The sequence below is a fragment of the Macaca thibetana genome, chromosome 4 (genome assembly GCF_024542745.1).
Source record: "Macaca thibetana thibetana isolate TM-01 chromosome 4, ASM2454274v1, whole genome shotgun sequence".
Taxonomy (NCBI): domain Eukaryota; kingdom Metazoa; phylum Chordata; class Mammalia; order Primates; family Cercopithecidae; genus Macaca; species Macaca thibetana.
The window spans coordinates 128531581-128545410 of NC_065581.1; the positions used below are offsets into that span (position 1 = coordinate 128531581).

The 13830-nt window shown below is 37.0% G+C and overlaps 1 protein-coding gene across 4 annotated transcripts in view; it reads left to right on the forward strand.

The window, feature by feature from the left end:
- The window catches only part of MAP3K5 (mitogen-activated protein kinase kinase kinase 5), a 245182-nt gene that overhangs the window by 70344 nt on the left and 161008 nt on the right, over nt 1-13830 (forward strand). For 3 of the 4 annotated variants that reach the window (XM_050787912.1, XM_050787910.1, XM_050787911.1), the window contains exon 2: nt 9244-9383. The exons of the other annotated variant lie outside the window; for it this stretch is intronic. In XM_050787912.1, coding sequence (XP_050643869.1) covers nt 9261-9383 — 123 coding nt within the window. In that variant the 5' untranslated portion in view covers nt 9244-9260. The remainder of the gene's footprint in view (nt 1-9243; nt 9384-13830) is intronic. 4 annotated transcript variants of the gene reach the window in all.

A 13830-nucleotide genomic window follows, 5' to 3' on the forward strand; every position in this document is an offset into this window, starting at 1 on the left:
TACTCTCAGTTACTCAGGAGGCTAAGGTAGGAGGATTGCTTCAGCCTAGGAGTTGGAGGCTGCAGTGAGCCATGATTGCATCACTGCACTCTAGCCTGGATGACAGAGTGATACCCTGTCTCAGAAAATACCACAAAACCTCCCTTACTATGTTAATGGCAAATCGTTATCCTTAATTATGCATGTTCAAAGCAGAATCATCTTTAATTCTTTCTTTGCCTGTAAACACCAAGTCCCTGAAGGCTGTTGGGTTTCCCCACATGTTGTCTGTGATAGTCGAGGGACGTACTCTCTCGGATGACTCCCACACGATCCCCAGCCCCCAGTCTGTGTAGTCTATTATCCATCTACAAATTCTAGTTTTATCTTTCCACAGCAAAGCTTAGATCATGACATACATCTTCTCAAAACCCATGGACATGGATGGATCCATCCATTGATTATAGGATCAAGTCAAAATTCTTTATGTTGGTTTTCTATGTTTTCAAAAGTTTGCCTTCAACATCATTTCTATGAGAAATTACTCATATAAGGCTTTATCAGGAGGTGTTGAATTGTATAATAGCATTATCTTCAATCACATTTTAATGATTCCTTGCTCAAAGGGTCTCCTCTGGGCATTTCTTGTCCTGGCTCCATGTGATTACCATTCATGGTGAGTTTACTGTGCCTAGCACACATGTAATCCTTACAACAGTTTTGTGCAGTCAATACCTGTGTTGTTATTCCCAATTTATACCTGAAGAAACCACAGCTCAGGGAGTTTGAGGTATTGTCCGACGTCATCCGTCCAGAAACGTAACTGGGATTCAAACTCTGAAAGTCAAAGAACAGCTTGTCTGTTATTTACATGCTCATTACTCTTCTGGAGATGGGAGTGTTTCCTTTCCAGCTCTTCAGCTCCGTGGAGTGGTTTACTGAGGCTGGGTGTCCTCCTGGCAGAGAGCCGTGGCTCTAGATCGTGACCTTCTGGTCTGGTCACCTCCGAAGGATGTGTGCTTTCTCCGCCTTCACATTCTCTAAAGCTGAGCTCTTGCAGCTATTGCCTGGGTAAGGGGTCTTTAGTTATTATAACACCTATCTTCGTTTTGCACCCTCCTCTGTCTCTGTTTCACTCTTCCTCCCTCTTCCTCCCTCTTCCTCTTCTCTTTTTCTCTTCTGCCCTCCCTCCCCACTAGGTTTCTCTCTTTTCCTCTCTTCCCTTTCCTTTTGTAAGTGTAGTGGCTCTCAACTCTTTTTAAGGCCAACCTCTAAAAGTGAAAAATATCCCTCTGATTACCTCCCTACCAGGCCTCACTTAGTGGATTAACAACAACAACAAAAAGCCAGCAAAACACTTCAGTGTAATACAGTGTCACCAAATAAGAAAATTAGGGCTGGGTTGGAGAGGTTAGGTATAATTTGCTTTAGCAATATAAGAATGATTCATGTTTGAATCACCATGCATACATTTATTGGAGTTTAGTGATGAGGAAATTATGGGCCAGAATATACTGTTGATATAAATTTGCATCATTTTACATGGTATAATTAACCAAATAACACACAAGAAATTAAAAGCAGGCTGATGAAGCTGAAAGAGTAGTCATTTATAGTAGGGATTGCCAAACCGTGACCAATTCAAGGCTACAACAATAGATGATTCTTATGGCCTTCTTGAAAATTGCAACCATCCTAGCTGTATAACAGGACTTTTGCAGTTTCCCAATGTTATCTACTTGCCAAACTTTAGAAAAGTGACTTGGAGTCTTTAGGAAACTCTACCAGGACATGACTTTTAGGTTAAATTTCAGCAAATGCCAATTAACATCTTCCTTCAACTCAACTCAACTCTTCACAAGCAGCAGCAACTCATGTGAGATATTTAACTAACAGATACCCTATTATGAAGGAAAAATTCAATTTAAAAACCCCACAGACTACCAGCTACTGCCATTTGACAACCAAAATGCAATTAAGCTTAATGGTTTAATGTTATTACCCTAAAAATTTTATTATGCTTTAATAAACCCCTGGTAAACCTCATGTTATCCTCCATTTAACATTAACTCAATCGGAACAGGGAGGCAAATTACACCTTAGGTAAAAATGTAGGAGATTTTTGTGTCTTTGTCTATACTTTTAAATGACTAACTTTCTTAAATTTCTAAATGTGGCAGTTTTACTTACAGTATTATTACAACTCAATTAGATAATTATTAAGTGCATTTACTCATAAAATACACAATAAGACTGGTATGATTTGATCCCCAAATCTATTTTCACATCTCACTTATGTTCTGAACTTGTGAATTTCTGTCTCCTGTAAGTTTAGGATGTGAGTAAGTGAAGAGTTAAAAGAGCTTGGACTCTAGAGCTGGATTGCTTGGGTTTGAATTCCAGTGGCAACACTTTCTAGCTGATCTTTGACAGGTACATTCTCTGCTTCAGTGTCCTGAAATAATACTACCCATCACAAAGGGGTATTAGGAAGATTGAGTTAATATTTGAAAAGCATATAGTGCCTGACACACAGTGACTACTGAATATATGTTTATAAAATGAAATGGATAAACTGTTCCTCCTATAAATGGGGCTCAGGAATTCTGGAGTATCAGGCATTTGTTTAATTTATTATAATTACATCTTCATTTGTATTTTTAATATGTCTTAGGATCATTTCACAAGGAAGATAATTTTCACCTGTTTATTTTACTACTTTTGAGAACGTACCCAGCAGAGTCAGGAAGTAGCCACAGAGAATATGTTCTTTAGTTAGGTAATGAAATATTACCGTTTAAACAGTGATGTGTTACTGGAAGTCCTAGCGAGTATAACAAGGCAAAAACAAACAAAAAACAAAAGGCATACAAATTGGAAAGGAAAACGTAAAGTCACTTTTAGTTGCAGATTACATGACTGTCTATGTAAAATAATACATATAAAATAATATATATGGAAAAAAGCTTCTGGAACTTATAACTGAGTTCAGTTAAATTTCAGGATGCAAGATCAATCTACAAAAAGTATTGTATTTTTATATATTAGCAATGAGCAATTATGATTTGAAAATTTTAAAAACAGTACCATCTATAATAGCACCAAAAAAAGAAAACATTTAGGTATAAATTTAACAAACTATGTGCAGGATCTACATGTTTAAAATTATGAAATACTAGTGAAAAAAAAATCAATGGCGACCTAAGTAAGTGGAGAGATATTCCATATTCTTTTTTTTTTTTTTTTTTTTTTTTTTGAGTCAGAGTGTTGCTCTGTCACCCACGCTGCAGTGCAGTCATGTGATCTTGGCTCACTGCAGCCTCTGCCTCCAAGATTCAAGTGATGCTTGTGCCTCAGCCTCCCAAGTAGCTGGGATTATAGGCATGTGCCACCACACCTGGCTAATTTTTGGATTTTTAGTAGAGACAGGGTTTCACCACGTTGGCCAGGCTGGTCTTGAACTCCTGGCCTCAAGTGATTTGCCTGCTTCGGCCTCCCAAAATGTTGAGATTACAGGTGAGATATTCTATATTCATGGATTGAAAGACTCAGTGTTGTTAAGATGTCATTTCTCTCTAAAGTGATTTTTTAGATGCAACACAATTACAATCAAAATCCCAGGATTTTTTTGTAGCTATCAGTTGATAGATATCAACAGCCAGCTGATTCTCAAATTTACACAGGAAAGCAAAGAGAACAACTACAACAGCCAAAACATATTTGAAAACAGAATAGAGTTGACCTACCTGATTTCAGTAGCTACCGTAAAGCTCCAGCAGTCAAAACAGTGTTGTATTGACAAAGGATAAACACATAGATTTCATGAAATAGAGAATCCAGAAATAAACCCACCAAAGTATAGCAAGTTAATGCTGAAAATGCAGAGGCAATTCAATGGAGAAAGGACAGTCTTTACAACAAATATGAACCTTGACCCATGCCTCACACCATATACAAAAATCAACTCTAAATGGTTCATAGACTTAAATTTAATGTAAAGCTATAAAACTTCTAGAAGAACCCATAAAAGAAAACTTTTGTGACCTTGGGTTATGCAAATATTTTTTTTCAATACCACACCAGAAGCACAATCCATTAAAGAAAAAGTGGATGAACTGGACTTAATTATATTTAAATACTCTTATCTTGTAAAGACACACTTAAGAGAATGAAAAGACAAGTCATAATCTGACAGTATCTGCAAATTGCATATCTGACAGAGGAACAATATTCAGAAAATACAAAGAACATTCAAACCTCAACAGTAAGAAAACAAACTCAGCAATAATTTTTAATGGGCAAAAGCATTGAGTACTTAACCAAATAAGATATACAGATAGCAAATAAGCACATGAAAAGATGCTGAACCTCATTAGTCATTAGGGAAATACAAATTAAAACCATAACGAGATACCATTACATACCTATTAGACTGGCTTTAGAAGAAAAACTGACAGTACCAAGCGCTCACAAAGATGTTGGACAGTTGAGATGCTCCTCATGCTTTTCTGGTGGGAATGCAAAATGTTTCAGTCACTTTGGGAGAGCTTGGCATATTCTTATTAAGGTAAACATACCCTTACCTATGACCCAGTAATCCTACTCTTAGGTCTTTACTCAAGACAAATGAAAGCATATGTCTATATAAAGACTTGTATATGAATAGCAACTTTATTCAAAATTGCCCAACCTGGAGACAACCCAAATGTCCTCAAACCTGTGGGTGGACATCTGTGCATGAATCTCACATGCATTTTGCTAAGTCAAAGAAGTCAAACCCAAAAGGCTACATACTGTATGGTTCCATTTATATGACAATCTGGGAAAGGTAAAATTTTAGGAACAATAAATAGATCAGTGGTTGCCAGGGGCTGGGATTTGGGGTGCGGGGAAGACTAACCTCAAAAGGAGAGCATGACAGAGATTTTGGGAGTGAAGGATCCATTTTGTATCATGACTATGCTGGTATATATGCATTTTTCAAAACCCATTAGACTGTACATCAGAGACAAAGAGAATGAAGTTTGCTGTCTGACAATTAAAAAGTAAATTTAGAAAAGAATAGAAATGTCTTAGAGCAAGTCACTTATTTGAATTTGAAATAGAAAAAAGCCAGCCTTTTTCTAAGTTACTATACCGTATTACTGTATTTTAAAATTATACCAGTAAGCACCTTTCAGTATTCTTTATAGCATCCAGAAATGGATCTGTTCCTGCTTAGGTGTTCAGAGGTAATAAATATACCTTACTTTGCTTGCACCATTTATTTTAAATATCTAGGCTGGGCACAGTGGCTCATGCTTGTTATCCCAGCACTTTGGGAGGCTGAGGCGGGCAGATTACCTGAGGTCAGGAGTTCAAGACCAGCCTGGCCAACATGGCGAAACCCTGTCTCTACTAAAAATACAAAAATTAGCTGGATGGATTAGCAGGTGCACACCTGTAATCCCAGCTACTTGGGAGGCTAAGGTAGGAGAATCACTTGAACCCGGGAGGTGGAGGTTGCAGTGAGCTGAGATCGTGCCACTGCACTCCAGCCTGGGAGACAGAGTGAGACTCCATCTCAAAAAAAAAAAAAAAAAAAGAAAGAAAAAAAATCTAGTTTCTCTCTTAATCTGAAAACTTTCTGCAGTGTTTTTATTTCATTTTAGCATCTAATTCCACATGTCAGTTCTCCGGAAAAATTTATCCCCTCCTTTCATTACTTTAACTTAGCTAGTATTTTTCTTTGCATGTCTCTTATTTTTCATCAGTAAGTGTTTTATTTGGTTTCTTCCAGTCCCACATAACACTGCTTCTTGATTTTAAAGCAATGTGATTGACTGCTGAGTGGCTGGCACCTGTGGGAGGAGGAAGCCGTGTGGGTGCAGGAGGCAGCTGGGCTGTGTGGGTAGGATGCAGTGACTCACTTTTGTCATGTGTTGATTTTTGATGCAGAAACGTTAAGGACCCCAAAAGAAAACTCTTTATTTGTATTAAAGAATCCTTAAGTCATTTTTAGCCTCGAGGGGGGAAAAAACCTTCTGAAGCTCCTTTGACCTGTCTTCCCATTTCATAAACTTCTTCTGTGTCTTTTACCTCAGTTTCATCTGATTGATTTCTCATTCACCAAAGTTTAATGCTAATTTCATGCCCATTAGACAAGATGGACTCTGCACCAAACAGCTTCTCAAGCGTCTGCGGTATTTTTATGTGCTGCACTTTGGTTTTATATTCTGTCACACAGGTCTTGAATGTTGTTCATTTTATATTTTGATAGGTTCCTAAATTGTGAAAGTAATCAATGTTCATAATAGAAATTGTGGGAAATATAGAAGGTATAAAATAGAAAAATAAAATAATCCATAATCCCTATAACACAGCTATTACCAACAAAAGTTGGTGTACAACTTTTCAGGTATTTTTTATGCACATGGATATGTACATAGAATGTAAACATCATAATGCACTCACTATAATGTATACATTGTATTTTTAATGTATATGCTATACATGGCAGTATGTATATTATATTTTACTTTTAATTTTTACTTAATATAGTTTGAATTTATCCCCTGTTGCTGAGTATTCTTCTACATTTTTCTTTTTCTTCGGTTACATGAAATTCCATTATTTGAAATTATGATATACATATATATATCTCATGATTACATATATACACATACACACATACATATATAACCATTTTCTTACTGATAGGTATTTAGATATTTTCCATCATTTTATCATAAAAAATAATTTTTCAATGGACAGACAGGTAAATCTATTTTCACATTTATAATAATCTTCTCAGAGTAAATTCCAAGGAATGGAATTATTGGGTCAGAGTGTACATAATTTTTAGGATTTAAGCCTCCTAGAAAGTTTACACTTGGCTGGGGTGTGGTGGCTCATGCGTCTAATCCCAGCACTTTAGGTGGCTGAGGCAGAAGGATTGCTTGAGGTCAGGAGTTTGAGACCAGCCTGCGCAGCATAGTGACATCTGTGTTTACGAAAAAGTTTTAAAAATTAGCCAGGCATGGTGGCACACACCTGTAGTCCCAGCTACTCAGGAAGCTGAGGCCGAAGGATCGCTTGAGCCCAGGATTTTGAGGCTGTGCATATACAGTGAGCTATGATTTTGTCACTGCACTCTAGTCTGGGCAACAAACTGAGAACTGTCTGCCTTTAAAAAAAAAGAAAAAGGAAAAAAAAAGAAAGAAGAAAGTTTACACTTCCCACAGCATAAAGAGTGTCATTTCTCTGCATTTCCATTGACTTCTTTACTTTGCTCACTTAGGCAAAACATTGGCATTTTATAGTTGGTTTAATGTGCATTTATTAGAAGCAAGATGAAGAATAATTTCTCATATGTTTATTTACGATTTTAAATTTCTGTGAATTTGCTTGCTGATGTCTATAGTGTGATTGTCTAACGTAATGTTTTTATCATTGCTGAGTTATTTTAAATTGATCATAAGAGATGATTTATAAAGATATTAACCTTTCATCTCTCAAATATTACATATATTTTTAACAAATTATCTCCTTTTAAATTTGTTATATATTAACATTTTCGTCGTAATTATGAATGGCTTCTGTTTTATATTTCCGAAATGTTTATTGCAATTACAAAGGAAGCTCTTTGTTTTCATAATAGTTTTCCATCTTGATGCCTTACTAAATTGTATTATTACTTCTAATAGCTATTCAGCTAAGTCTGTTGGGGTATTTGGTTGACATCCACAACATCTGCAAATAGAGATAATTGTGTATTTTATTTTCTAGAATTATATCTTCTTACTTTCTAGAAATCTTATTGCAGTGGCTGGGATTTTTCAAAAAGCCATTATATAATAAGTAGTGGCAATAGCTGACAGCCTTTGTTTCTGATTTTCATGAGAATACCTAAATGCACAAAGTTGGAAGTTGTTATGAAATGTGTATTATTCTCTATGTTATGGAAATGCCCTTATATTTTTAATTTGCAGTTATTTTTTAATTTTAAAATTTTATTCTTCTTAGAGCTAGAGGTCTTGCTGTGTTGCCCAGGCTGGCCTCAAACTCCTGGCCTCAGGTGGTATTCTCACCTCAGCCTCCTGAGTAGCTGAGATTACAGGTGTGTGCCACTATGCCCAGCTCAGCAATTATTTTTAATGATAAATGGATTGAGAATTTTAATTAATGCACTTGGAACATATTCGAGATGCTGATGACTTTTTTCCATTGAGCTGTCCTTGCATCCCCCAAATAAATTTTAAACTCACGATCTTGGTCTTATAACACTTGATACATTTTGTTAGTTTTTCTTTCATATTTTTGTTTATAGCCATAAAGGAGTTTTAGACTAATCTAAATTTCATTTTTGTGACATTGTCAATTTTTGATATCAAATTTCTACTACCTTGTTACTGGTCATCTTTGAGCCTTGGATGGATTTGCATCTGTGGTTATATTCCCCTTAGTTATATTTTCTATACCTTTTTTCTCTCTTTTTTTCTTGATTATACTTACCAGGGACTTACTAGATATTAGTTATTTAACTCTAAAACCCAATTCTGGATTAACTAATAAGCTTACCTATTTATTTATTTAAGTCTCATTTTACATGTGTTACTGCTATTTTTTATGAATCTGCTTTTTTTAAAAAAAATTTTCTTATTTGAAACCTTAATTAACTTGTTTTAATGTTGAAATTTATGAGAGAGCAGTAGCCCCTGCTTCCCACTATCACAAATTCTCTTCAGTTTCCAGTAATCATGTGATCTCCTTCTTCTTTAAAAAAAATGCAGGTTTGGGCCAAGCGTGGTGGCTCACACCTGTAATCCCAGCATTTTGGAAAGCCGAGGCAGGAGGATTATTTGAGGCCAGGAGTTTGAGTTCCACCTGGGAAACATAGTAAGACCCTGTCTCTAAAAAAATTTTTTAACTAGCTGGGCATGATGCCTCATGCCTGTAGTCCCAGTTACTAGGGGGCTGAGGTGGGAGGATCATTTGAGCCTAGGAGTTCAAGGCTTTAGTGAGCCACGATCGTGCCACTGCACTCCAGTCTGGGTGACAGAGCAAGACCTTGTCTCTTAAAAACAGAAAAAGGAGGCTTGTTATATTTTATAAAACCGCTTCCAGGTAGAGCTGCAAATTAAAAATTCAGTGATAAATGAAGAGGGAAAATCCCTATCATTTCCTTATTTCCTCTTTTGAGTACTAAGATAATTAAAACCAAAATGTGCTGATTGGGCATTATTTGGGTGTCATCCTTTGGGGGACTTTGTTTTCTGTTTGCAGATATTGCGGTGGTGGAGATGAGCGATGCCTTCCGGCAACCGTCCTTGTTTTACCACCTTGGGGTGAGAGAAAGTTTCAGCATGGCCAACAACATCATCCTCTACTGTGATACTAACTCGGACTCTCTGCAGTCGCTGAAGGTACCTCCCTTGTTTACTGAATGTTTCATTTTAGCATCAGCATTTCAGGGATACCGGTTTGTCATCCAAACATTTTAAGTAGCTTTTATTTGTGAAAGGCGTTTATATGTGTGGTCAGTATGCACCAATTACTAGTCAAATTGGGAGGTTTATTGAGAATTCACTGTAGAAACTTGATGACATGAGTAGGAAAAAAGTTCACATTGAGTTCTGAGTTTCACTTATGGTTGTAACGGAGGAGACTGTGTTAATAGGAAGTCATCAGCACAGACGTGGAGAAGGGAGATTGCATAAGGTATGGTTAAACCTTCATGCTCTGTCACTTTTGGGAGCTTCCTGGTGCCCACCGGTCTCCTAACTAAAAGTACACTTCCTCCTTGAAAGTGCTCTGAGAAATTCTCTCTGAGTATGCCAAAATAGTTGGCATCCTCTTTCACTAGGGTGTGATTTAAACTAAGATGGAAGAAAAGGAAGAGAAACTTACTGTGTTTGTCTACAAAATTCAACCTGTCTTAATGTCATTCTCTCCAGTAATAGGAACTTACTGCTATAAAGGCATTTCCTCTGTCCAAAAAAATTTGCCTAAAATGCTTTTTGCAAGGCCAAGTGATTTTACACTGTATGATTCTTTGAAAAGCATCCCACAGTTCAGTGAAACGCATGCTGTGCTTGCCATCATCCATTTCTTTTGTGAAACTTCCAGCTAGCTTCATGTGGCTTTTTCTTAGCTCTGTCTTCCAGTTCCCAAATCTGAGCCAACCTTGCGACATTGAGCTCTAGAATCCTGAACCATATTACTAATGACTTAGCAATTGTTCTATGAGTATCTCTAACCCATATTTCATGCAAAAAAATGTCAATAGCATTTTGAATTCTGCGTATTTAAAGCATGTGTGACTTTCTTTGAGAAATCTGCAGAACTTCATTGAGCAAACGTACCTACTACATGCCAGGCATTGTGCTGGTGATCGACAGGCATATCCCTTTCCAGAATACTCTGAAACAGTTCTAAGAGATTTGCCCCTATTGTCCTAAGTCTGTTTTTTGTCCTAGAGCAATCCTTGACCTGGAGCAATCCTTAAGCCCCTCCTTAATTTTCCTCCAGATTTACCTCTTTAATAAATACATCATAAAATGTTGTAACTCATTTTTAATTAGACATTTTGATTTGCTGCTATTTGTAACACATATTAGCATTTGATGAAGGAATTAGATTATTTGATTTAGCTCTTTTCATTTTTCTTTGGATTAAGTTTATGTATGTATTTATTTATTTAGGGTCTCACTCTGTCACCCAGGCTGGAATGCAGTGTTGTGATCACCGCTCACTGCAACCATGACCTCCTGCGTTCATGTGATCCTCCCTCCTCAGCCTCCTGAGTAGCTGGGACTACAGGCGCATGCTACCTCACCTAGCTAATTTTTCTCTTTTTTTGCAGAGATAGGGTTTTGCCATGTTGCCCAGGCTGGTCTTGAACTCCTGGGTTCAAGTGATTCTCCCACCTTGGCCTCCTAAAGAGTTGGGATTACAGGTGTAAGCCACCACACCTAGACAGATTAAGTTTATTTAAGCAGGCACTATTATGTTGGAGATTTTTTACTCTCTACATTTTTTTGCTCTTGCTCCTACTAGTATCTGGTGATTTAATTTTGTGCCCATTCTTTCCTAGGGAAGTATTCTTAAATTCTTTATTGTAACAACACTTATTTTTAAATACTTCCCTAGGAAAAGGTGTGGCAGCACATGCCTAGCCAGATGTGGCAGCACTTGCCTGTAATCCCAGCTACTTGGGAGGCATGAGAACCCCTTGAACTAGGAGGCAGAGGTTGCAGTAAGCTGAGATCACACCACTGCACTCCAGCCTGGGCAACAGAGCAAGACCCTGTCTCAAAAAAATCCCAAAACAAAGAAAAATAATAATAATAATTCTTAAAAGAGCTCTGTGAGGTGTATATTCTATTAGCATTTTTTTAATATCACAAACTGAAGCCCAAAGAAATTCAATCATTTGCCTAAGGTGATATAGCTAGGAAAATTTGGAATTAGGACTGCCTGACTCCAAAGCCTGTTGCCCTTCACCGCTAAGCATTATTGCATTATTGTCGGTTACTTCTAGTTAAAATTATATCATATATTTCTGCTGAGTGTATTCATTTAGAAAAACCTATCAGCTATGCCTCCTGAGTTTTCCTAGGTAACATCCGTCTTTTTTTCTTTATTCTTTATTCCCTTTTATTAACGGAAACTTTTGCTGTTTTCTTATTTAGACTATTTCTAGCCTGGTAGGTCATGTGTCTGGTTGCAGAGGACAGAAATATCTGGGATAGGAAGCATTTTTGGCAGTCTAGCAATTTCCTCTGAGTCCTGAAAGTTCTTCAGGTCCTGTGCTACTGAAAAGAATTGGTGTGTGTATATATTTTTAGTTTTATTCATTTCTGGGCAGTTAGTTAAAGATGTAACCCTTATTCCTGCCATTGACCAACAGATAGGAAAACTGCAATGAAATAAACAGAACAAGAGATATTTAAAATAATATATCATATAAGGATTAGCCAAGCGAAATAAAAACAAAGCATCCCTCTGTTTTCACAGGGCAAAGACAGTTTTAGAATGCTATTCTTGTCATATGTTTAGTTTCACTTAGGTTGATTCTTTGGCCGTCTAGAAAGTACAGCTGCACAAGTTTTATTTTAATCTGTTGCTCTTTGTTGAAGACTGCAGTTTCTCTTTGGCGGCAAATTCTCAGGAAGAAATCGTAGAAAAAAAAATTTTTTTTTAATTTAAGCTCCTGGAAAAATAATGGGAGCTATAAAAGTACTTTAAAAATCTATGTCTGAAGTATCATTTGAAAGGATATTTAGAATCTAGTCATGGCATTTAATTGTAATAAGCTTTATATCCATTGTTTTAAATCACAAGTACTATCAAGTACTAAAGAATGAAAAATTTTGGTTTTTTTTTTTATTTTTTTTTTTTTTTTTTTTTTTTTTTTTTTTTTTTTGAAGTGCAATTGCAATGGAGCAATCTCGGCTTACTGCAACCTCCGCTTCCAGAGTAGCTGGGATTATAGGCATGTGCCACCACACCTGGCTAATTTTTACATTTTTAGTAGAGATGGGGTTTCACCATGTTGGCCAGGCTGGTCTCGAACTCCTGACCTCAAGTAATCTGCTCACCTCAGCTCCCCAAAGTGCTGGGATCACAGGCATGAGCCACTGTGCCCGGCCAATTCTTTTTCTTTTCTTTAGCATTGTAACAACACTTATTTTTTATAATTTTCTTTAAATAAATCTCATGAGAATTTCTCATGTGCCTACTAATGTTTATTGAGAGAATATCTGTGCCAAGATTTACATTGGTTTAAAATAAGAAATGCTAGTAACAATTACTCTGTGATTTATTTCATGCATTATGAAATGATCATACTTCCACTTGGGGTCTCTCAGTAAGTGGTGAGTAAGTCTGGACACTCCTGGTCAATGAGCTGTGGCGCAGATGCGTTAAACACCTCTGATGACTTAGGAGAAATGAAGCCGTTTTGTGTAGAGTGAGGAAATTGTTTTCATGAACCATCTCTTATCACTAGAAATTCCTTTATAACACCAGCTCTCAGCTCATCTTCTTGTGATCCTTTCCTCCACTCCCTTTCTCAGCTCCTTCTCTATGTTCTGGGCCATTCCCCACTCACTTTAAACAATTGTACTATAAAACAAAGCAAAACAAAACGATGAAACATGCCTGCACGTGCCAGATAGTCAAGAATTAAAACCTCTTATACTACAGATGGCCAGGTTGTGGAGAGTGGGAAACCTACGCACTACTGGTGGGAGAGATAGTACCTTCTGAAGCGTAATTTGGGGATATTTAATAATATCAAATGAGCATATCACCAAGACTTAGTCATTCTGACCCTAAATGTATACTGTAAAAAAAATCTCTTGCATGCATAAGGAGATATAATCAAGAATGTTTATGTTAACATGTTTATATAACTCCTCCTCCCAAAGAAATGGAGAATTAATAGATACCATCAGCTGTAATTTTTTTTTTTTTTTTTTTTTTTTGAGACTGTCTTGTTCTTTTGCTCAGGCTGGAGTGCAGTCATGCTATCTTGGCACACTGCAACCTCTGCCTCCTGGGTTCAAGCAATTCTCCTGCCTCAGCCTCCATAGTAGCTGAGATTACAGGCTCCCGCCACCACGCCCAGCTGATTTTTATATTTCAGTAGAAATGGGGTTTCACCGTGTTGGCCAGGCTGGTCTCGAACTCCTGATCTCAAGCAATCCACCCGTGTTGGCCTCTCAAAGTGCTGGGATTACAGGTGTGAACCACCATGCCCAGCCAGCTATAATTATTTAATGGAATATTATAGAGCACTTAAAACAAATCAGCTAGTGCTTTAGACATCAATATAAATATATCTCAAAACAACAGTGTTGGGAGAAA